This window comes from Cherax quadricarinatus, chromosome 2 (assembly GCF_038502225.1).
Source record: "Cherax quadricarinatus isolate ZL_2023a chromosome 2, ASM3850222v1, whole genome shotgun sequence".
NCBI classification, from domain to species: domain Eukaryota; kingdom Metazoa; phylum Arthropoda; class Malacostraca; order Decapoda; family Parastacidae; genus Cherax; species Cherax quadricarinatus.
This window is the reverse complement of record NC_091293.1, coordinates 36801224-36827391: the sequence shown is the minus strand read 5'-3', so window position 1 is coordinate 36827391 and position 26168 is coordinate 36801224. Positions and strand designations below refer to the sequence as shown.

The window sequence follows — 26168 nt, the reverse complement described above, 5'->3', positions numbered from 1 at the left end:
TGCTTGACAACCCCCCCCACTCTTTACAGACCTAAACCCACTCACTATACAAAACATTCACTCGTACTATTGTACAACCTACATTTAAAGAACAATCAATTCCAATATAAATTCTGACCTGAAACGCTTTCTTGGCAGTTACAATAGGACCCATGGATACAACACCAGGCACAAAAATCTCTATGACAATTCCCGAATCAGGCTAAATCTTTCAAAAAAACAATGTACATAAAAGGGCCCAAAATCTGCAACTCTCTGCCAGAAATCTCCAGAACCACTGACTCAGTATTTTTAAAACTACAGTTAAAAAACACCTTATCTCTTCAACCTCTCCCAACCCATCATAAATACATATGTAAAAACTATACATGTATTTGCTCAATATCATGAACATAAGTAAAACATTATAATAAATATCTCTCAATATCTGTAATCCTTTGAAATGTTAAACATTCCACTGTGTCCACCTGATGTTAATAATCAAAACTGTAATTCTTCTCTTGGAGTGGAGTGACTTTCATTAGTTTCTTTTTTCTTGAAATACCAGACGTATACTGTGAATTTCATATAACCTGTAGTTACCAGCGGTCACAATATACACAACCAGAAGCAAATATTACTACAGAAAAAGCGTCCTTCCTCCAAAATTTCCACCAGTCAACTATAGTGATAATATAGCATTTATTGTGGTGGAGACGGAAAAAAAAATAGAAAAGCTAGATACAGCGATTGATAAACAAGGGTTGAGGTCGACCGTTCGTCATTGTAGGATCTGCCAGAAATCACCGGTTTCTTCAACACGCAAGTTATACTTTTGTATCAATCAAATCACATATTACTCGGGTAGATAATTTCCAGTAGATCCTTCATGTGTTAGCCCAAATCACCGACCAGTATGTTTTAAATAAGCGACCCACTGATCAGATCAGATCGACTGGTCCAAACCCTTGACTGGTCCGAACCCTTGACTGGTCCGAACCCTTGAGTGGTTTCAAACGGTTTCGTTGGACAATAAAGCAGACTGTAAACGGATGGGGTTGTAGGCGCCCTTATAAACACAAACATTAAATATATATCAGGAACGTGCACGGTAAGCTGTCCAATATACAAAAACAGTTAGAAACAGAAATACAAATAGCTAGAGCTTCATTTAAGGAGGTTATTAATAGAATATTCAAGAGGTTGCTAGTAGAATTGCAGTAAATCAACCATTCAAATCATTATGAAGCTGTGTGTAGTCTGTGGTCAGTCAAACAAACGGGCTTCCACATGGATAAATTGTCATTTGTGTGGAAATTGGTGTCACGCCCCTTGTGCAGATATCCAAGAACTAGCTACAAGCAGTGTTAAAACAGGGAAATGTTTTTGGGTATGCCCAAATGAGATAAATCTGTGGACTAAAATCACAAGGGTATTAAAAGAGGACAACATCAAAGCTGCTTTCATAGACAACCTGGAAGCTTTCTACAACAGATGGGAACATAAAAAGTCTGTGCTGAATGGTACTGCCCTTGATACTGGCCATGAAGTCAGAAACTGTAAGGCTGGAGATGAAGTCCTGGTAGTCAGTAAATGTGGGGCTGATAGTGCTGTCCTGGGAGACAGTAATGGTGAAGCTGGAGGTGCTGTCCTGGGAGACAGTAATGGTGAAGCTGGAGGTGCTGTCCTGGGAGACAGTAATGGTGAAGCTGGAGGTGCTGTCCTGGGAGACAGTAATGGTGAAGCTGGAGATGCTGTCCTGGGAGACAGAAATGGTGAAGCTGGAGATTTTGTCCAGGTAGTCGGGAACTATACGCATGAAGGAATACATATAAATGACCTCATAGGGGACAGGAGCCATAGTAGGGAAACAAGTGTAGTCAAAGATAAGATAAAACCAATATTGCAAACTAGAAATACCGCAGGAAATAGCAAACAAGAGGACTACACTAGCAATAGTGAGGATATATTACCAAAAACAACTGGTGGGAGCTCCATTGTTGGTGCTAGGGAGGATAGAAGTAAGACAGGGAAACATGCACCAACAGGGAATACAGTCACAGAAACCCAAGGCAAACGGAAACCAAGCCTGTGCACATACTATGCACTTGGTATCTGCTGGCATGGGAAATCTGTTAAAACAGATGAGACGTGCAACTATGACCACCCTAGAAAATGCCATGCCCATATGACAACAGGAAAATGCAAACTCCCTTCCTGTAAGCTTTTTTACCCTGAACTGTGTACCTCTTCAGTACAGGAAAGACTGTGCTATAACTTAAATTGCCAGGCATACCATATAAAGGGGACAAAAAGATACAAAACATCCAGGCCATGGGAAAACCTGGGTAGCCACAGCCACTCAAGAGGGAGAGGTTTTTTAGTGCCAGGAAGGAAAAAAAACTGGCAGGAAATGGCAGAAATCGTACACCAAATCCAGTCATTCCTGGAGTGGAACCACAGTCGATGGCCTCCACTCCAAACCAACAGATACAGATACTAATGCCGGAAAAAAAATCCCCCCCCAGTATCAACAATACCACCAGTTCGATAACATTCTTCTTTGCAAATATACAGGGTCTAAAGCCAGCAACAAACAACAAAATACCTTTCATCCGTGGACTGCTTGCAGAGGCAAAGGCATTGTTCGCGGCTTTCACTGAGACCCACATAAAGGATCACTTGGACAACGAAATATGGATCCCAGGTTACAACCTATACAGATGTGACAGAGTGAACAGGCAAAAGGGGGGGTTGGCCTGTACATTGCAGAGTCACTTGTTTGCACAGAACTGCTTAATGCCTCAAATGATGTAGTGGAAGTTTTAGCAGTAAAGGTCGAGAACCAAAACCTAGTCATTGTGGTAGTCTACAAGCCTCCGGATGCAACATCCCAGCAATTCCAGGAACAGCTGTTAAAAATTGACCACTGTCTGGAAAATCTTCCAGCTCCTGCACCCAACATCTTGCTCCTGGGGGATTTCAACTTAAGGCACCTAAAATGGAGGAATATAGCAAATAATATTGTTGCAGTAATAACACCAGGAGGCAGCTCTGATGAAAACTCACACTCACACGAGCTTTTAAATCTCTGCACAAAATTCAATTTAAACCAGCAAATAATAGAGCCTACTAGACTGGAGAATACACTAGACCTCATCTTCACTAACAATGATGATCTGATAAGAAATGTCACCGTATCAAAAACAATATACTCAGATCACAACATAATTGAGGTTCAGACATGTATGCGTGGAGCCCCAGACCGACATAATGAGACTAGTCACGAGGGAGCATTCACCAAATTCAACTTCAATAACAAAAACATAAAGTGGGACCAAGTAAACCAATTCCTAACCGATATAAGCTGGGAAGATATACTAAGCAACACAGACCCCAACTTATGCCTAGAACAGATTAACTCGGTGGCACTCGATGTTTGCACAAGGCTTATTCCTCTAAGAAAAAGGAGGAGTAGATGTAAAATAGAAAGAGACAGGCGCTCCCTTTACAGGCGACGGAAAAGAATAACAGAGCGGGTAAAAGAGGTCAATATATCTGAAATGCGTAGGGAGACACTGGTCAGAGAAATAGCAAGCATCGAACTTAAGCTAAAAGAATCCTTTAGGAGTCAGGAATCGCGGGAAGAACTAAAAGCCATAAATGAAATCGAAAGAAACCCAAAGTATTTCTTCTCCTATGCCAAATCAAAATCGAGAACAACGTCCAGTATTGGGCCCCTACTTAAACAAGATGGGTCCTACACAGATGACAGCAAGAAAATGAGTGAGCTACTCAAGTCCCAGTATGACTCAGTTTTTAGCAAGCCGCTAACCAGACTGAGAGTCGAAGATCAAAATGAATTTTTTATGAAAGAGCCACAAAATTTGATTAACACAAGCCTATCCGATGTTATCCTGACGCCAAATGACTTCGAACAGGCGATAAATGACATGCCCATGCACTCTGCCCCAGGGCCAGACTCATGGAACTCTGTGTTCATCAAGAACTGCAAGAAGCCCCTATCACGAGCCTTTTCCATCCTATGGAGAGGGAGCATGGACACGGGGGTCGTCCCACAGTTACTAAAAACAACAGACATAGCCCCACTCCACAAAGGGGGCAGTAAAGCAACAGCAAAGAACTACAGACCAATAGCACTAACATCCCATATCATAAAAATCTTTAAAGGGTCCTAAGAAGCAAGATCACCACCCATCTAGAAACCCATCAGTTACACAACCCAGGGCAACATGGGTTTAGAACAGGTCGCTCCTGTCTGTCTCAACTATTGGATCACTACGACAAGGTCCTAAATGCACTAGAAGACAAAAAGAATGCAGATGTAATATATACAGACTTTGCAAAAGCCTTCGACAAGTGTGACCATGGCGTAATAGCGCACAAAATGCGTGCTAAAGGAATAACAGGAAAAGTCGGTCGATGGATCTATAATTTCCTCACTAACAGAACACAGAGAGTAGTCGTCAACAGAGTAAAGTCCGAGGCAGCTACGGTGAAAAGCTCTGTTCCACAAGGCACAGTACTCGCTCCCATCTTGTTCCTCATCCTCATATCCGACATAGACAAGGATGTCAGCCACAGCACCGTGTCTTCCTTTGCAGATGACACCCGAATCTGCATGACAGTGTCTTCCATTGCAGACACTGCAAGGCTCCAGGCGGACATCAACCAAATCTTTCAGTGGGCTGCAGAAAACAATATGAAGTTCAACGATGAGAAATTTCAATTACTCAGATATGGTAAACATGAGGAAATTAAATCTTCATCAGAGTACAAAACAAATTCTGGCCACAAAATAGAGCGAAACACCAACGTCAAAGACCTGGGAGTGATCATGTCGGAGGATCTCACCTTCAAGGACCATAACATTGTATCAATCGCATCTGCTAGAAAAATGACAGGATGGATAATGAGAACCTTCAAAACTAGGGAGGCCAAGCCCATGATGACACTCTTCAGGTCACTTGTTCTATCTAGGCTGGAATATTGCTGCACACTAACAGCACCTTTCAAGGCAGGTGAAATTGCCGACCTAGAAAATGTACAGAGAACTTTCACGGCGCGCATAACGGAGATAAAACACCTCAATTACTGGGAGCGCTTGAGGTTCCTAAACCTGTATTCCCTGGAACGCAGGTGGGAGAGATACATGATTATATACACCTGGAAAATCCTAGAGGGACTAGTACCGAACTTGCACACGAAAATCACTCACTACGAAAGCAAAAGACTTGGCAGACGATGCACCATTCCCCCAATGAAAAGCAGGGGTGTCACTAGCACGTTAAGAGACCATACAATAAGTGTCAGGGGCCCGAGACTGTTCAACTGCCTCCCAGCACACATAAGGGGGATTACCAACAGACCCCTGGCAGTCTTCAAGCTGGCACTGGACAAGCACCTAAAGTCAGTTCCTGATCAACCGGGCTGTGGCTCGTACGTTGGTTTGCGTGCAGCCAGCAGCAACAGCCTGGTTGATCAGGCTCTGATCCACTAGGAGGCCTGGTCACAGACCGGGCCGCGGGGGCGTTGACCCCCGAAACTCTCTCCAGGTAAACTCCAGGTAACTTATTAAAACCACATAGCATGAACTAACAGAATACTCACTTTTCCTGTGTTCATTGTAAACTCACCTAATGACCATATGTACAATTACTGCACCGTTATTGCCTTATTAATCTTAAGAATAAGATTCTATTGTTTTCCCCTGAGAATATGGATATATAGTTTTCACATATTTAGCTGATGTTGAGATATGTTAGGGAGAGGTGTTTTTTAACAGTAGTTTTGAAAATGCTGACTGAGACTGTGTCTCTGGAGGTTTCCGACAGAAAGTTCTAGATTTTGGGCCCTTTTATGTACATTGAATTTGTAGAAAGATTTAGCCCAGTACCACCTCTATCTGGGAAGATACTGGCACCAGCTCTGCCTGGGATACTAGTACCAGCTCTGTCTGGGATGATACCAGCACCAGCTCTACCCGGGATGATACCAACACCAGCTCTTCCTGGGATGATACCAACACCAGCCCTGTCTTCACAGGTCGGAGCTGTTCACCATAAGTTGAAGGCCTATCGACTACACGAGGCTGTATGTAAACTGATAGCTATATTGTAGCCCCTACTCTTAAACGAAGTCACTGTATTACTGGTTTTGAACAATCGGATGTTTAACTGTGACTCTGGTAAGATTCAGAGATTATGGGACTTTGTATTGTACCGTCCTTTAGGTGTTTCGTACATAATGATTGACACTAGATGACAGTCTAACCTACACACCTCTCAGGGTACATGCAGTAACTATTATTTTTATAATTAAAGTTAAGCTGAAGATGTAATATGTGAAGATCAGAGAGCAGGGTTAAAGTACGCAAGAGGCAGAGTCAGTAGGGGTAGTGGGGAACGCTAGAGGGAAAATATAATCAGAGTAGGTGTAATAAAGCTGTAACCGACAAAAAGTCAAAGAGGAAGTCTGTGTCAAAGGTCGGACATACAGTAACTCTATGGAAATTATGATGCAGCTAAGCTACTGTAATCCCTCGATTACAGTAGGTGTATATACACAAAGATGAACTCATCTCAGTGTGGAGAATAAGACACAAACACCACTTGGGTATCTTTATCGTCGAAACATTTCGCCTGCACAACAGGCTTCTTCAGTTGAATACAGTAGAATGTAACACAGTGGACAGTAGAAGTGGTTCTGACGTGATCAGTCGTCAGCCTTGGAAGGAGGTGGTCAGTCCCTCAAGCCCAAAGCACAGACATGCGACCAGACCTTATATACAGAGCTGAAGTGAGGTGAAGCACCTGGAGTTGACGTCACAGGCTAGACATGGTTCATTATTTTCGAATTTTATATAGTCTTTTAGTCTAATTGTGGGGAATTTTTAACTTATTTATTATTAATATAATTCAAAGAAACTGCTACAATATTTAAATGATAAAAATTGTGTTCAACTAAGATGTCAAAGTATTTTTAATGAACAAAGCAGCACATCGCCCGTAAACAAACTCTTTGGAAAATATTTTTTTCCCATATGCGTGTATGATCTCGTCCACAGGATGGGTGTGGCCTGCATAATGATGTCAAGCAAGGTAACTTAGGTTGTATGACAGGAACCCGTAGAGTTCTCCAGGTTTTGCAGCCATATCTTTCAAATGGGATCTAATGATGTTATTGAAAAGTTCTTGTTCCAAGGAACTGGAACTGCACTTCTTTGGATCCAATCTTGTTTTCCATTCTTCACTGAACACACAGGTCTCTCATTTGGTAACTGGGCACCATACGAGACCTCGCCAGAGATTACCACAAAACCAAGTCCTCCCGAGTTCAGCTGCTGTAACCTTAAAGGTCTTGAGCCTTGAAGCTTGAGCTGGATCATGCTCGTTAAGGATTTCCAGGCTCGTTACTAGCACCAAGCACTGAGTGGTCCTCATCCACCTACCAAGTACGGCAGAGTGGAACCTGACCTGCCTCTCTTCAAACACAGCTGAGGCCTCATTCAAGGAAGGCCGTATCTTAACATGAAAATGGCAGAGGAAGCCTCATTAACTAGTTAAGGTTATCCTCCCTCCCATCTGTTGTAACGACCGTAGAATAATTCGAGGTGCCAGGCAGTGGTAGACCTACATTTTTTTGGGCCCCTGAAGCTTCAACTGTTATGTGGGCCCCTTCGCAACCAGCAGAGTGGGCTGGGTAACCACTGTTATCTTCTTCAATAGAGTTGCTCCATGAGAGATCACCACAAATTTAAAAAAAAAAATTTAACCTCAGAGTAGACCCAAATTTTAAAAGAATGTGGATTACAGTAGCTTCTGGGGCCCCTCAAGCTTAGGCTTCATTTGTTTGATAGTAGATCCGCCCCTGGTATGAGTACCACACCTGAGGGAGGTAGTCGGTACAGCTAACATCATCAGAGGTTCACAATAATACTGACAATACTCGTAACAACTTTTCTTCCAAATAAAAACATTTTATCAGCATCTTAATATGTTCAACATCTTCCAGGTGCTGACTTTCAGTTTTCTTGGATTTTACAAACACTGAGAATAACTTTTTCTTGTAATCACTATTATAATCAAGGGGGAAGCGCTAAACCCGCAAGAAGCGCTAAAGCTGTGGAGGGATGTGGAAGGCATTCAGGCTTAATTCAGAGAACTGGATCACTTATCCAATTCCCTAGATCAAGAGCCTCTCACCAGCATCAAGGAACCTTCCTTGAGGGGTTGTAATCACTAATATTAATTAATGGCCAACATTATATATTTAAGTGTTAAATGACCTTTCCGGGTTTAACGCTTTCTATTACAATAGCCAACATATTGTTCATTTATATACTATATGAATGGTCCTAATATTCGCAATGTACACTAAATTTTGTACTACGTAGGTAACGTTCTATACAATATATAATAGAGTTTGTAATTATATACAGTTAGTACAAGTCTCAGCTTTAACTTATCAATGTTTATAAAGCGACCAAAAATATGGAATGACTTACCTGATGAATTAAAGAATTGCAACACAAACTGAAAAAATTGCGTATATAATTAGTCCAGTCATATTTACAGCTTTTATCTCCCTGAAACAATTTTTTTTTTTGAAATTTCAAAAAGTACCAGTCTTTTTTAAATAAATTACAATTTTCCATTTATTGAATAATCTCGTAAATTGGCCTCTAACTATAATTTTTACTTCTTGTAGTGGTCTCTGTGCTAGACTCATCTGCTTAGAAAACTCTACATCTAAGATACAAGAAATATTGGGCATATACTATAAGTTTTTCAAATATTATATTTCTGCATATTGTCAACTTTTGATTTTTTTTTTTAAGAATCTGATTTAGAGAGAAAAGAGGTTTTAACAATAAGAGGCTGACTTTATCAACTATTTCTTTATTAAATGTTATACCTTAAACAAGGTATATGGCGTTATCACAATACAAAATTATACAAATTTCTGTGTTTACACAAAATTAACTGTACAGAAAAGAGAAAATGTTCATATCAAACTATTTACAGAAGAAACGCCTGTCCTGGGACAGGTTGATGCTATGTAGTAGGTACATTTTGATTTGGCGGGGAAGGTGTCAGGTTGACAGCTTGACACTGGAGGCGAAAATCTCATTATTTCACACAGGAAATGAACCAAGTGCGACGGCCTTGCTTGCAGCACATTAAGCCGGGGCAACCTTTGGTAAATATGTAAGATGTATCCACTGGCGGGGTTCCTACTTCTCAAGTATACGATCTCAACAGTCTAACCGGACACTTATCCTTACATGGCATTGCACGAGTTTTTTAATATAAATACAACAAATTCGATATCTTGAAACACTTATAAATAATTAATAATCTATAGTTCATTTTTTCACTGGACGTTTCCCAAGGAAAAATGTGTTGATAGGGCCGAGAGTCAGACCTTCGAAGTAATAATCAATAATTTAACAATCTGTACAACTTCAAAACTGACCAACGCATCAGCAAGCAACCGAGATGTGGTGTAGGAAAGTTGGCACTATCGCTGCCCAGGGAACCAATGCCTGGTAAATGGACTGTTGGGTGGGAGGTTGGCACTGAGTCACCCAGAGGACCAGGGCAATATGTAAAAGATATTATATATATATATATATATATATATATATATATATATATATATATATATATATATATATATATATATATATAATATATATATATATATAATATATATATATATATATATAGTTTAAGTTTGTGTGGGGGAGAGATAGGGGGGCTTGGCACTTTCACCCAAGCTCCTGGGCAACACATTTGGAAATTGACATTGTGTCGCCCAGAGCATCATAACACATACACATTGGCACTGCATCGCCCAGTGGACTGTGACTATGCGTGTGTGATGTTGAGCATCAGCTACACATGCTCTTCCAGTGTACTTGATCCTGTTCATATTTATTGCAGCCATAGTCTGTCAACTGGGCTGGATGTAGGGAAAAGGGGGTGAGGGTAGGTGTAGTTATAAGGGCTGTAGACTGGGTTAGGAGATTTGGCACAATTATTGCCCACTATGTCCATGAGATAACAATTGAACTGTTAACAAATATCGTAGGATATTTTGGCACACTTATGATTCCCGCTAGCCACTGGCCAGCGGCACAAAACACAGGTAAAGGAGTTCCTGGCAGAGAGGAAGAGGAGTAGGCAAGAGAATGTGATTTGGCAGCACACTGATGCAGTTTTTCCGAGGTAATGTTTAATATAAGCCTGGGTACAGGGTAGTCCAAAACAAAGCGTAATCAATTTCAAGAATGACATGTAATGGGAAGATCACAAAGGTCATTTAGAATATATAACCGAGAACTGCATAAGATAATTGTTAACTCTGAAGTTAACTTTTTCCAGGTATACAGTAGAATGTGGTAGTTTACCTGCATCTTATAATACTACGAAATGCTAATTCTTGCCATGGACAAGAAGAAAGAGGCTTTTATATTTTCCAGAGATAGGTGTGAATTTCTTAGAGAAAGATGAGGATGAATGTATGCTTTGTTTTAGCCAGAGGTATCGAGGAGAAGCATACCCTGGAGGAAGTTATGAGGTGAGAAGCAACAGATAGTGAGAGGAAGGTTAGGTGGCAGGAGGGAGCACACACTGCCATCATGGGGTCGTGGGTGTGGTAACTACCTTGGTACTGCGCACACTGCACCAGTAAGAGCGGGTCCCATGGCATCGCATTCCTTATGTGGCACATTTGCTGAAATTTTTTACACTGTAATACAGCCAGGACTTTCATTGTCCGATAGGGCACTCTCACAAAGTCTTAATTTTTATCTTAGTATGAACTATTTATCTGCACTGGGTGTCTATATCTGAAAAAAACCGTGTTATCACTGGAAGACAAATTTGAGTGCACAGCCACAACGACATTAGCTCGATGGCTGAGCGATCACACTAGCACGTTCTTCTCACTACCACAAATGTGTATCATTCACAGGTTATAAACAATCTGCAGTTTTTCTGTATGAGCCGAAACAGTTTTCAGTTCTGGAAAATGACTTGACTGGTACATAACGTCTTTTCTTCCTAATAGATTTTACCAGGTTTAGTGAGACCCGACTGAGTGGAATAATTCACTGCTTAATGCTGCACCAATCAATGAGCTGATGGGCAGGCAGAGATCGAGCCTGAACAGTGGTGTGGTAAGGTAGTGAAATGCCCAGACACACCAGTTGCCCATCGTTATCAACAGTGCTCACTGCTCTATACCAGGTACCATCAACAGTGCTTATTGCTGCACACCAGGTACCATCAACAGTGCTTATTGCTGGACACTAGGCACCATCAACAGTGCTTAATGCTGTACATATGGCACCATCAACAGCATTCACTGCTGCACACAACCACTGCCACGCACCAATACTATCACCGTGTAAAACAATGCCGCAAGGTTCATCCAAGAGCTTCCATCACGAGAGAAACATATGGAGGAATGCACCACTGTTCTCAGTCGTCCTATGCCAGTTTGTTTTATTCTAATACTTAAATATTCACAAATATACACAATATACTCACACAAGGCACCATGCGATTAAGCACATTTGGCAACGTCACACCAATAACTATATCACATTCTTAATTTGCCCACTAACAAGGTGAGTAGAGTCTTGAGTGTTAATGCAGGAGTGACTCCTGCTTGGGATATGACCACCTAGTGAGGGCGCTGGGGCAGGGGCAGGCTGCTGTGGTTATGGTGGTGGGGATGGTGAGGATGGTGGTGATGGTGGTAGTGGTGGTGGTATAGAAGAGGGTATAGTGACGGCTATATCCTGAGTTCTGTTTCTGAGCCTGACGAAGCCCCGGCCATAAGTCCCGCTGGCCCTGGCCGTTGACCAACCGGTCGACCATGGTGTGGAGTGGAGGTGGCTGAAGTCTGAGCAGCAGCAGCAGCAGCGGGAGAAGTTGCATGGCTGACGCTTCCAGGGGTCATTAGGGGTGAGATGGATGGAGAACGGGTGGCCAGGGGAGAAAGGGAGGGGCTGAAGGAGGGAGACATGGCAGGGGAAGTGAAGGAAGACTCATGGCTAATGGGGGAGCGAGGCAGGGAAGGAAGTGTCAGCTGACTAGTGCGCACTGAACTGAGTGCCACGGGTGCGATGGAGCGTGGTGCCACGCTTGTCAGCAGCGGTGGCGGAATTGTCTTCACTTGCGGGTTCAGCGTCTTTTTCATTGGCTCTCGACTGTAATTTGGCGCAGAGTCATCTTTGAGGCGAGCGATTTCAGAGAAAACATGCGCCAGGGGTTGGTATTGAGGACCCCAGTCCAATAAATAGTCCCAGTTGTACGAGCCTTGAAGCTCTTCTTCACTGTGGACAATGGAACTTAATGAGCCTGTCATGGAGGGTTGGCTCTCGTCGCCAAAACCAAATGCCCGGGTGCCATCCATTATGGAGGACTCTTCTTCAGGGGTAACTTCATTTAGCTTAGCATAAATAAGATTACTGATGTCCATGCCATCTGCCTCTCCCCCACCTTCGTCATCAAACATATGCATGCTTTCCATAGAATGTGCCAGATCCTGCGATCCCTTAGTCGACTCGCTCTTGGTGGTATCGATACCAAGCCTTGCCAAGTATTCTTGAGTATTGTGCACTGACACGTCACTCATATTGTCATCATCACGGATGCCTGAGTCAGGGAGGCCAAGTCTCTCCCTCAGCTTCTGCTGCTGGATCAGTGGGCCTTCGTTAATCATACGTATCTCTTCATCTTCCACATCCTCGTTGTCGTCAGCACTTCCCCGTCCACTGCTGGCACTCTGGCTTTGCTCACTCATTTCTGAAGTGGTGTTGCCGTGATGATGGCTACGCTCTCCATGATGATCATAGTGAGGTAGGTCATTATAACGTGGTGGATATTGAGACAAGTCTGCTGGTGCAGTGGGAGGAGGCCGAATATCAATTGTGTCAAATGACGTATCAAATTGGTCAGCCATCGCTGGTTTCCGAGCTCGGAGGTTCCGTCGGTAAAGAAACAAAAATGCCCCACCAAATATTAGCACCAAGAATATGAGTGCAATGAGCAGACCGATGGCCCAGGTAGCGAGACCTCCAGAGTCTTGACCACCCGTGGGTGAGGGCGTCGTATTGTTCCAGGTGCCATTCCTACCCCCAACACTCACCTCAGCCACAGCAACAGCACGGAGAGACCCCACCAACCCTGATGTGGCAACCACTTCTAGACGTGTCAACCCTTCCTCCCGGACACCAGCACGTCGCACTGTGATCTCTCCAGATGTTCGGTTAATCTTAAATGTATTGGACGATGTACGGAGTGAGTAAAAGACTCGGCCGTCAGGACCCTCGTCTTTGTCAGTGGCTTCCACACGACCCACTACCATCCCAACCTCCATGTTGGCCGCTATAGCAAAGTAGTAATTACGTTCCAAGAATTCTGGTGCAAACTCATCTTGGCTGTCCACATTGACCTGTACTGTGACCACTGAAGACTTACCTCCTGCATCAATAGCACGGAGTAAAAAGGAATATGCTTGTTTGGCCTCGTAGTCAAACACTGCTTTGGTGACAACAACACCTGTTTTGTAGTCCACACTAAACTTATCCATGTCCTTTCCTCCAGGAATGGAATAATTGAGTGAACCATACTGTCCCCTGTCAGCATCGTTGGCATGGGCAGTGAACACTGAGGTACCAACGGGAGAATTCTCAGCCACAAACTCCAAGTACTTGTCGACGGGAAACTGTGGAGCATTGTCGTTTTCATCTTCCAGAGTGATGTGCACAGTGGCCAGGGCTGACAGAGGATGATGACGGCTGCTGTCAGTAGCTCTGACGATGAAACGATACTCAGCCACAGTGTCATAGTCAAGAGCTTCGCGCAGTGTGATCACGCCAGTCTCAGAATCCAAAGCAAACACTTGATGATCGTTACCAGATGTAATGTCATAGTTGATGCGAGCGTTGTCGCCAGTATCATTATCAGATGCTAGCACCTGGAGCACTGAGGCACCAAGACTCAGTGACTCACTGACAGTAAGAGCGTATTCGCTTTGGTTGAAGGAGGGAGAGTGGTCATTGACGTCATCGACCGTAATGATTACTTCAGCTGTGGCATTCCTGGATGGGCGGCCTCTGTCAGTGGCTAGAGCTATCAGGTGGAACTCGGCCACCTCTTCGCGATCCAGGGGCTTCACCAGCAGGATCTCCCCGGTGCTGCTAGTAATCTGGAAGGCACCGAGTTCATTGCCACCCACCAGTCGGTAGTCAATGTTGCGGTTGTGACGAGACTCGTCCATGTCAGAGGCAGAGACACGGGTAACAGGATAGCCACGAGATGCGTCCTCGCTCACGTGGGCTCTGTCGATATAAATAGAAAAACTTAAGACACTGCACCCATCTTGTATTTAAATGAAGTATATGACTGCATTTACTTTTCACCCACACGGGTTTAACATTGCACAGAAGACAAATATGGTCCTGAGCACATCCTACAGCAATTAATGTAATATCATATCAGAGAGGTTAAATTTTACTCAAGAAGTTATACAATTAAGGCTACAGTTGTTATGCGAGTCACCACACAAGTGCTCAAGTGCCTGAATATAAGGTGGAATATACGTATATTTAAGCCCAGAGTGCACATTAAACATCAAGGTTTATGCTTCAGGTCAAGATGTATACTATAGTACTAAGACATACTTTCTAAACCATTCAAGGCTTATGACATAAGGCCTATGACATATACTAAAGCTCTGTGATATATATTCAAGACCTGTGATATATATTCAAGACCTGTGATATATATTCAAGACCTGTGATATATATTCAAGACCTGTGATATATATTCAAGACCTGTGATATATATTCAAGACCTGTGATATATATTCAAGACCTGTGATATATATTCAAGACCTGTGATACATAGTCAAGACCTACGACATAAAGATAAAGATTTTATTTCTTTGCAAAGGGGCATTTCAGGCAAATTAATCCTAATACTTAAAAACTACTCAAGTCTAGACAGATAAGAGTGGTTAATATTTAATTATTCATTATTTTATCCTATGAATAATAAGATATTTTATATTATTTTTATATTATTAGATTAAACCTAGTTGTACTATAGCTCATTCTAGCTCAATACATAGACGATACCAAAGTCATTACATTAGACCTTAGTGCAATTACAAGTGAGAGTCTTGTGCTATTTTTAATTTGTATTTTTATATTATTAGTTTATACCTAGTTGTACTTTAGCTCATTCCAGCACAACACATAGACAATACCAACTCCATTATGTGTATTAGTGACTATACTCTACATGACCAAAATGCTATAGCTATATACTTGTCCAAACTTCCCACCACTACAGATATCAGTACTAAAACTCAACCCACAACTCAGGATATAAATAACCATAATTTAAACCTAGAAGATGATTGATCACGTTGACCCTGATCTAAACCTCCATAATCTGACACATAATCAAGACCTATTGGAAAGTAACTGCCTTTACTACACAGCATCACAAGCCAGCACTATCCTAAACAATGCTAAAAGTCTATCAGTACTTAACTACAACATTAGGTCCTTAAGCAAACACTATGATGACCTCCTGGCACTCCTTGAATCACTAAAGACACCCTTCTCCTGCATTATTCTTACTGAGACCTGGCTTAAGCAGGACATAATAGATATCTACCCTCTACCAGGATACACAGCAATCCACAACTGCAGACCATACCAAGTTGGGGGTGGTATTGCAATCTATTACTCTAACTAATTATCTTGTATTAGCACCACTTGCTTTAGTGATGAATATGGAGAATACATTTTTGCTAATTTTACTGTAAAAAACCTTAAGACGCCTATAACAATCGGTGCCATTTACCGGATACCCCACACAAACATCCCAAATTTCAGTGAGAAACTAAAGGCACTAATAACAAACAGACAAATGAATAAGCACCACCTTCTCTTAGCTGGAGACTTCAACATCAACCTTGGCTTACTAGATGATCAGCCTGCAACTGATTTCATCAACAATATGAACAACACACTTCTCATACAAACAATAACTAAACCAACCAGGCTCACTGAAACGAGTGCAACCATAATAGACCACACATGGACCAATATACTAGCCCCCCCTTAAATCAGGGATAATCACAGATAGCACTACAGACCACTACCCTACCTTCCTCTTGACAAACATTAGTAAACCACCACTTGAATACAACAAAGTTTCATTTAGACTCCATGATGAGGCCTCAATAAGGAAGTTCACAGCTGACCTAGAGACTGTTGACTGGCCTACAGAATTCTCCAAGGCCAATGGTATTGACGACTGGACAGACATTTTTCTTAACAAATTACTTAGACTATACAACAAACATTGTCCTATAAAAACGAAACAGATCACAAACAAACGGCTTGGTTGCCCATGGCTAACCAGCACCATTCTGAAATCCATTGATAAGAAACACCAACATGAAAAGCAATATAGACAGGGCTTAATACACAAAGATATTCTTAAACACTGTTCATCAGTCCTCACCAAAGTAATAAAGAAAGCCAAACAACTATACTACTCCAGTAGATTCACTGACACAAGAGATATAAAAAAAGACCTGGAAAACACACTCAGATTCTAGGGACCCAAAAACTGAAAAAAACAAGAATATTGCCCTAACTAAACCTAATGAAACACCACTGCATCCCACTGACACAGCTAACAAGATAAACGACTTCTTCTCAACCATAGGTTCTAATCTCGCCAATAAAATCCCAAGCACCAATGCCCATGCCGGGGACTACCTAGATGGGAATTTCCCAAATTCCTTCTATCTTGCTCCAACTGAGCCCATGGAAGTCACCGAGATTATAAAGTCACTTAAAAATAACTCGGGGAATCTGTCTCATGTCCCACCATTATTGTACAAGAGAGCAGCCCATGTCCTCTCGCATGCTATCTCATTACTTTTTAACAAGTCACTAGAAACTAGCACCTTCCCGAAACTACTCAAGACGGCAAGGGTTACACCAATACATAAAGGTGGTGACCCTACAGATTTAAACAACTATAGGCCAATATCAAACTTACCATTGTTATCCAAAATCTTTGAGAAACTCGTGCACAGGAGACTATATTCATTTATAACGTCACAAAACATACTCAACCCCTGCCAATTTGGATTCAGGAAAAATAAAAGCACTAATGATGCAATCATAAAAATGCTAGATCTGCTTTACACAGCATTGGAAAATAAGGAATATCCACTAGGAATTTTTATTGACCTAAGAAAAGCTTTTGACACAGTAGACCACGGCATCCTACTCCACAAACTTGACCATTATGGTATAAGAGGCCATGCGCTTGCATATTTCAAATCTTACCTTACTAATAGGTATCAGTATGTCACCATTAAAGACACAGCATCAACAACACAGCCACTTGATACTGGAGTTCCGCAGGGAAGTGTCCTTGGTCCCCTGCTCTTCTTCATATACATCAATGATCTTCCAAACGTATCTCAACACCTGAACCCCATTCTCTTTGCTGACGACACGACTTATGTCATCTCTCACCCTAATCTTGCCACCCTCAACACCATTGTTAATGACGAGCTGATCAAAATATTGACTTGGATGACAGCCAATAAACTTACGCTTAACACTGACAGAACCTACTACATTATGTTTGGTAGCAGAGCAGGAGATGCGCAAATTAACATTAAGATCGACAACACTCTAATTGCCAGGCATAATGAGGACAAATTCCTAGGCCTATACCTCGACAACAACCTGAACTTCAGCACCCATATCCAACACATAACCAAAAAAGTATCCAAAACGGTTGGGATCCTCTCCAAGATACGATACTATGTGCCGCAAACTGCCCTTCTCACACTATACCATTCACTTATAGCATAGGTGAGGTATGGATATATATGTGCTTGGGGATCAACTGCAGCAACACACCTAAAGCCAATAATAACCCAACAAAAAGCCGCAGTAAGAATAATCACTAAATCCCATCCCTGGCAACACCCCCCCCACTCTTCATAGATCTAAACTTACTCCCTGTTCAGTACATCCACACTTACTACTGTGCAATCTACATCTACAGGACCTTAAATTCCAATATTAACCTTGACCTAAAACGCTTTCTAGATAGTTGCGACAGAACCCACAGGCACAATACCAGACAACCATCTCTATGACATTCCCCGCGTCCGACTAAACCTTTACAAAAAATCAATGTATGTCAAAGGCCCTAAAATCTGGAACACCCTACCTGAAAATTCTAAAACTGCAGACACATTCATCACCTTCAAAACTACCATCAGAAAATATCTTATCTCCCTGATACACCCTGTCAACTAATTACACGAATACCACCTGGTGGTTAACACTTACACTCACTCACCCATTTGACCATAAACAGAAAAATCAATCTCAATCTCAAAATAATGAATCTTAACTAGTCATAAGTTGGCCTGTGATACTCCAATACTGAAACTATGTATAGTGCCAAAACAAAAGCATTCACATTGCTAAACTCACAAACTAGTTTTTAGTCACTTAGCCCTAATACCAACTTACCTCATAATTTTGTAATATTTTAAACTTAAGATTTAATTTAAGTCTGCCCGAAATGCCCAGCCATGCTAGGTGTTCTAGTGGTACACTCTGTAATTATTATTTTACTACATGTAAACAATACAATAACCAAATTCTGTAAACTCAGCATTGTAATCCTTATAGAGAATAAACTTTGAATTTGAATTTAAATTTGAATTTATGGATAATAACCTTGATGTAGCACATAACTAATAACAATATTTCAAGTAACATAATTAATCATGGTACAAACAGTACTATTTTAAGTATGAGTTGATGTTTTAATAAACTAGAGATATATAATATTTGATCAATTAATACTGATTAAATGATTTAGCACAGTGATGGTTTGGTTAATCTTGAGAGATGAGATGATTTTTAAGTATAGCCCTAAATCTGTATGCAGGCTGGAGACCTTTTGTATCTTTGGGTAATGAATTCCAGATCTTTGGGCCCTTTATGTGTATTGCATTTTTGCATAGTGCGAGACGGACACGAGGGATGTCAACAAGTGTTTTGTGCCTTGTGTTGTGATTGTTCTATTATAGCTATCAAGGAAGTCCAAGTGAAGGGTTCATATTGGAGTTTAATGTTCTGTATGTATAGTAGGCACAATAATATGAGTGTATTCTTGTATATTTAGCAAATTCAAGCTTTTGAAGAGTGATGGGGTGTGTTGTGTGGCACAAAAGTTGGTGATCAACCGCGCATCAGCTTTTTGTTGGGTTATTAAAGGTTTAAGGTGATTGGCCATGGTCGATCCACAAGCACAAATACCATAGTTGATGTAGGGGTATATCATAGAGTGGTATAGTATAATTAGTGCTGTTTGGGGTGCAAAGTACGGTATCTTGTTAAGGATGCCTACCGATTTGGTAACTTTCTTGGATATATGCCGGATGTGAGTCTGAAACTTAAGAGTACAGTCAGGGTGAAGATCTAGAAATTTACTCCCAGTGTGTTCTGTAATGGGGGAACCATTTGCTGATATGGTAAGTTGGATATTTAAGGCTCTCTTTGCAAACAGCATGAAGTATGAGAATGAGTTTGTTGGTCGTCATCCAAGTTAATATTTTTTGCAGCTCGTTGTTCACAGTGTCTCCAAGTATAGCCGGGTTTGAGTGGGAGAAGACATAAGTAGTGTCATGATATACAGAAAAAACCTATAGCATAGAGTCAAAATGTATAACTCATAGAGAAGATCAACGATAAATACTTGATACATTTGTTAACATTAATCTTTGTGTAGGTAGAAATGTACACGGCCACTTATGCTACCACGTGGTCGTGTACACATGTACGTAAACAATGATGATCGCTGACGCTTGTGTCAACAAATAATGGTAAGTAAACATATTACAAATACTATTTGTCAAACTGATTTGACGATGGTCCAGGACACGGACCAAAACATCGTCATAAGGTTTCTCACCTAAGTACGAATTTTGTGTGTGTGAAGTGATCCAGCCAATAGTATTGTGACTGTTTCCAGGTGTTAAGAGTGTTGCTGAGGTGCCCGTACATCAAGTGAACTACATTATACAATACGTAGTGAGCGTCTTGCTTGGTTTCTAAATGGGGCGTAAGACCTCCCGTGGTGATGAGTGATTATGTACCGGATTCCCAGTTAAAGTTCTCAAGCAAGAGGGGGTAGGGGGAGAGGGGGAGGGGGTAAGGGGGGAAAGGGGGAATACTTTGCTGAGTGCTGGACTTACCAGCAGGTAAAGTACACCAAGCTCACCTTTCTCACGCATTTCACTGAACCATTGGACAAGTGAAGCCACTGCAGTGAGAGCAGTGGAGGGAGAGTGAGCAGTGGAGGGAGTGTGAGCAGTGGAGGGAGTGTGAGCAGTGGAGGGAGTGTGAGCAGTGGAGGGAGTGTGAGCAGTGGAGGGAGTGTGAGCAGTGGAGGGAGTGTGAGCAGTGGAGGGAGTGTGAGCAATGGAGGGAGTGTGAGCAGTGGACGGAGTGTGAGCAGTGGAGGGAGTGTGAGCAGTGGAGGGAGTGAGAGCAGTGGAGGGAGTGTGAGCAGTGGAGGGAGTGTGAGCAGTGGAGGGAGTGTGAGCATTGGAGGGAGTGAGAGCATTGGAGGGAGTGAGAGCATTGGAGGGAGTGAGAGCAGTGGAGGGAGTGAGAGCAGTGGAGGGAGTGAGAGCAGTGGAGGGAGTGAGAGCATTGGAGGGAGTGAAAGCATTGGAGGGAGTGAGAGAAGTGGAGTGAGTGAGAGAAGTGGAGGGAGTGAGAGCAGTGGAGTGAGACCAGTGGAGGGAGAGAGAGCAGTGGAGGGAGTGAGAGCAGTGGAGAGAGTGAGAGCAGTGGAGAGAGTGAGAGCAGTGGAGTGAGAGCAGTGGAGGGAGTGAGAGCAGTGGAGTGAGTGAGAGCAGTGGAGTGAGTGAGAGCAGTGGAGTGAGAGCAGTGGAAGGAGTGAGAGCAGTGGAGGGAGTGAGAGCAGTGGAGAGAGAGAGAGCAGTGGAGAGAGTGAGAGCAGTGGAGTGAGAGCAGTGGAGGGAGTGAGAGCAGTGGAGGGAGTGAGAGCAGTGGAGGGAGTGAGAGCAGTGGAGGGAGTGAGAGCAGTGGAGAGAGAGAGAGCAGTGGAGAGAGTGAGAGCAGTGGAGTGAGAGCAGTGGAGTGAGAGCAGTGGAGTGAGAGCAGTGGAGAGAGTGACAGAAGTGGAGGGAGTGAGAGCAGTGGAGTGAGAGCAGTGGAGGGAGTGAGAGCAGTGGAGTGAGAGCAGTGGAGAGAGTGACAGAAGTGGAGGGAGTGAGAGCAGTGGAGTGAGAGCAGTGGAGGGAGTGAGAGCAGTGGATGGAATGTGAGCAGTGGAGGGAGTGTGAGCAGTGGAGGAAGTGAGAGCAGTAGAGGGAGTGAGAGCAGTGGAGGGAGTGAGAGCAGTGGATGGAGTGAGAGCAGTGGAGGGAGAGTGAGCAGTGGAGGGAGTGAGAGCAGTGGAGTGAGAGCAGTGGAGGGAGTGAGAGCAGTGGAGGGAGTGAGAGCAGTGGCGGGAGTGTGAGCAGTGGAGGGAGTGAGAGCAGTGGAGGGAGTGAGAGCAGTGGAGGGAGTGAGAGCAGTGGAGGGAGTGAGAGCAGTGGAGGGAGTGAGAGCAGTGGAGGGAGTGAGAGCAGTGGAGGGAGTGAGAGCAGTGGAGGGAGTGAGAGCAGTGGAGGGAGTGTGAGCAGTGGAGGGAGTGTGAGCAGTGGAGGGAGTGAGAGCAGTGGAGGGAGTGAGAGCAGTGGAGGGAGTGAGAGCAGTGGAGGGAGTGAGAGCAGTGGAGGGAGTGAGAGCAGTGGAGGGAGTGAGAGCAGTGGAGTGAGAGCAGTGGAGAGAGTGAGAGCAGTGGAGGGAGTGAGAGCAGTGGAGGGAGTGAGAACAGTGGAGGGAGTGTTTGCAGTGGAGGGAGTGTGAGCAGTGGAGGGAGTGAGAGCAGTGGAGGGAGTGAGAGCAGTGGAGTGAGAGCAGTGGAGGGAGTGAGAGCAGTGGAGAGAGTGAGAGCAGTGGATGGAATGTGAGCAGTTGAGGGAGTGTGAGCAGTGGAGGAAGTGAGAGCAGTAGAGGGAGTGTGAGCAGTGGAGGGAGAGTGAGCAGTGGAGGGAGTGAGAGCAGTGGAGGGAGTGAGAGCAGTGGAGGGAGTGAGAGCAGTGGAGGGAGTGAGAGCAGTGGAGGGAGTGAGAGCAGTGGAGGGAGTGAGAGCAGTGGAGGGAGTGAGAGCAGTGGAGGGAGAGAGAGAGAGCAGTGGACAGAGTGAGAGCAGTGGAGTGAGAGCAGTGGAGTGAGAGCAGTGGAGGGAGTGAGAGCAGTGGATGGAATGTGAGCAGTGGAGGGAGTGTGAGCAGTGGAGGAAGTGAGAGCAGTAGAGGGAGTGAGAGCAGTGGAGGGAGTGAGAGCAGTGGAGGGAGTGAGAGCAGTGGAGGGAGTGAGAGCAGTGGAGGGAGTGAGAGCAGTGGAAGGAGTGTGAGCAGTGGAGGAAGTGAGAGCAGTGGAGGGAGTGAGAGCAGTGGAGGGAGTGAGAGCAGTGGAGGGAGTGAGAGCAGTGGAGGGAGTGAGAGCAGTGGAGGGAGTGAGAGCAGTGGAGGGAGTGAGAGCAGTGGAGGGAGTGTGAGCAGTGGAGGGAGTGAGAGCAGTGGAGGGAGTGAGAGCAGTGGAGGGAGTGAGAGAAGTCGAGGGAGTGAGAGCAGTCGAGGGAGTGAGAGCAGTGGAGGGAGTGAGAGCAGTGGAGGGAGTGAGAGCAGTGGAGGGAGTGAGAGCAGTGGAGGGAGTGAGAGCAGTGGAGTGAGAGCAGTGGAGAGAGTGAGAGCAGTGGAGGGAGTGAGAACAGTGGAGGGAGTGTTTGCAGTGGAGGGAGTGTGAGCAGTGGAGGGAGTGAGAGCAGTGGAGGGAGTGAGAGCAGTGGAGGGAGTGAGAGAAGTGGAGGGAGTGAGAGCAGTGGAGTGAGAGCAGTGGAGAGAGTGAGAGCAGTGGAGAGAGTGAGAGCAGTGGAGAGAGTGAGAGCAGTGGAGTGAGAGCAGTGGAGTGAGAGCAGTGGAGGGAGTGAGAGCAGTGGAGTGAGTGACAGAAGTGGAGGGAGTGAGAGCAGTGGAGTGAGAGCAGTGGAGGGAGTGAGAGCAGTGGAGAGAGTGAGAGCAGTGGATGGAATGTGAGCAGTGGAGGGAGTGTGAGCAGTGGAGGAAGTGAGAGCAGTAGAGGGAGTGTGAGCAGTGGAGGGAGAGTGAGCAGTGGAGGGAGTGAGAGCAGTGGAGGGAGTGAGAGCAGTGGAGGGAGTGAGAGCAGTGGAGGAAGTGAGAGCAGTGGAGGTAGTGAGAGCAGTGGAGGGAGTGAGAGCAGTGGAGGGAGTGAGAGCAGTGGAGGGAGTGAGAGCAGTGGAGGGAGTGAGAGCAGTGGAGGGAGTGAGAGCAGTGGAGGGAGTGAGAGCAGTGGAGGGAGTGTGAGCAGTGGAGGGAGTGAGAGCAGTGGAGGGAGTGAGAGCAGTGGAGGGAGTGAGAGCAGTGGAGGGAGTGAGAGCAGTGGAGGGAGTGAGAGCAGTGGAGGGAGTGAGAGCAGTGAGGGAGTGAGAGCAGTGGGGAGTGAGACCAGTGGAGGGAGTGTGAGCAGTGGAGGGAGTGAGAGCAGTGGAGGGAGTGAGAGCAGTGGAGGGAGTGAGAGCAGTGGAGTGAGAGCAGTGGAGAGAGTGAGAGCAGTGGAGGGAGTGAGAGCAGTGGAGGGAGTGAGTGGAGGGAGTGTGAGCTGTGGAGGGAGTGAGAGCAGTGGAGGGAGTGAGAGCAGTGGAGGGAGTGAGAGCAGTGGAGGGAGTGAGAGAAGTGGAGTGAGAGCAGTGGAGAGAGTGAGAGCAGTGGAGAGAGTGAGAGCAGTGGAGAGAGTGAGAGCAGTGGAGTGAGAGCAGTGGAGTGAGAGCAGTGGAGGGAGTGAGAGCAGTGGAGTGAGTGACAGAAGTGGAGGGAGTGAGAGCAGTGGAGTGAGAGCAGTGGAGGGAGTGAGAGCAGTGGAGAGAGTGAGAGCAGTGGATGGAATGTGAGCAGTGGAGGGAGTGTGAGCAGTGGAGGAAGTGAGAGCAGTGGAGGGAGTGTGAGCAGTGGAGGGAGAGTGAGCAGTGGAGGGAGTGAGAGCAGTGGAGGGAGTGAGAGCAGTGGAGGGAGTGTGAGCAGTGGAGGAAGTGAGAGCAGTGGAGGGAGTGAGAGCAGTGGAGGGAGTGAGAGCAGTGGAGGGAGTGAGAGCAGTGGAGGGAGTGAGAGCAGTGGAGGGAGTGAGAGCAGTGGAGGGAGTGAGAGCAGTGGAGGGAGTGAGAGCAGTGGAGGGAGTGAGAGCAGTGGAGGGAGTGAGAGCAGTGGAGGGAGTGTGAGCAGTGGAGGGAGTGTGAGCAGTGGAGGGAGTGAGAGCAGTGGAGGGAGTGTGAGCAGTGGAGGGAGTGAGAGCAGTGGAGGGAGTGAGAGCAGTGGAGGGAGTGAGAGCAGTGGAGGGAGTGAGAGCAGTGGAGGAAGTGAGAGCAGTGGAGGGAGTGAGAGCAGTGGAGGGAGTGAGAGCAGTGGAGGGAGTGAGAGCAGTGGAGGGAGTGAGAGCAGTGGAGTGAGAGCAGTGGAGTGAGAGCAGTGGAGGGAGTGAGAGCAGTAGAGTGAGTGTGAGCAGTGGAGGGAGTGTGGGCAGTAAAGGGAGTGAGAGCAGTGGAGGAAGTGAGAGCAGTGGAGGAAGTGAGAGCAGTGGAGGGAGTGTGAACAGTGGAGTGAGAGCAGTGAAGGGAGTGAGAGCAATGGAGGGAGTGTGAGCAGTGAAGGGAGTGAGAGCAATGGAGGGAGTGTGAGCAGTTGAGGTAGTGAGAGCAGTGAAGGGAGTGAGAGCAGTGAAGGGAGTGAGAGCAGTGAAGGGAGTGAGAGCAATGGAGGGAGTGTGAGCAGTTGAGGTAGTGAGAGCAGTGGATGGAGTGTGAGCAGTGGAGGGAGTGAGATCAGTGGAGGGAGTGAGAACAGTGGAGGGAGTGAGAGCAGTGGAGGGAGTGTGAGCAGTGGAGGGAGAGCAGTGGAGTGAGTGAGAGGAGTGGAGGGAGTGAGAGCAGTGGAGTGAGAGCCCAGGAGTGAGAATGAGATCAGAGGAGGTAGTGAGAGTAGTGGAGGAAGTGAGAGGAGTGGAGGGAGTGTGAACAGTGGAGTGAGAGCAGTGGAGGGAGTGAGAGCAGTGGAGGGAGTGAAAGCATTGGAGGGAGTGAGAGAAGTGGAGTGAGTGAGAGAAGTGGAGGGAGTGAGAGCAGTGGAGTGAGACCAGTGGAGGGAGAGAGAGCAGTGGAGGGAGTGAGAGCAGTGGAGAGAGTGAGAGCAGTGGAGTGAGAGCAGTGGAGTGAGTGAGAGCAGTGGAGTGAGTGAGAGCAGTGGAGTGAGTGAGAGCAGTGGAGTGAGAGCAGTGGAAGGAGTGAGAGCAGTGGAGGGAGTGAGAGCAGTGGAGGGAATGTGAGCAGTGGAGGGAGTGTGAGCAGTGGAGGGAGTGTGAGCAGTGGAGGGAGTGTGAGCAGTGGAGGGAGAGTGAGCAGTGGAGGGAGTGAGAGCAGTGGAGGGAGTGAGAGCAGTGGAGGGAGTGTGAGCAGTGGAGGGAGTGTGAGCAGTGGAGGGAGTGAGAGCAGTGGAGGGAGTGAGAGCAGTGGAGGGAGTGAGAGCAGTGGAGGGAGTGAGAGCAGTGGAGGGAGTGAGAGCAGTGGAGGGAGTGAGAGCAGTGGAGGGAGAGAGAGCAGTGGAGGGAGAGAGAGCAGTGGAGGGAGAGAGAGCAGTGGAGAGAGAGAGAGCAGTGGAGAGAGTGAGAGCAGTGGAGTGAGAGCAGTGGAGTGAGAGCAGTGGAGAGAGTGACAGAAGTGGAGGGAGTGAGAGCAGTGGAGGGAGTGAGAGCAGTAGAGTGAGTGTGAGCACTGGAGGGAGTGTGGGCAGTAAAGGGAGTGAGAGCAGTGGAGGAAGTGAGAGCAGTGGAGGAAGTGAGAGCAGTGGAGGGAGTGTGAACAGTGGAGTGAGAGCAGCGAAGGGAGTGAGAGCAGTGAAGGGAGTGAGAGCAATGGAGGGAGTGTGAGCAGTTGAGGTAG

At 45.4% G+C, this 26168-nt stretch overlaps 1 protein-coding gene across 1 annotated transcript in view; it reads right to left on the bottom strand.

Moving 5' to 3' along the window:
* Nucleotides 1-9746: 9746 nt before the first annotated feature.
* Nucleotides 9747-26168, bottom strand: part of LOC128705429 (protein dachsous-like) — an 83684-nt gene continuing 67262 nt past the window's right edge. The window contains exon 17 of the mRNA XM_070087784.1: nucleotides 9747-14359. Within this exon, the coding sequence (XP_069943885.1) occupies nucleotides 11806-14359 (2554 nt within the window). The 3' untranslated portion in view covers nucleotides 9747-11805. The remainder of the gene's footprint in view (nucleotides 14360-26168) is intronic.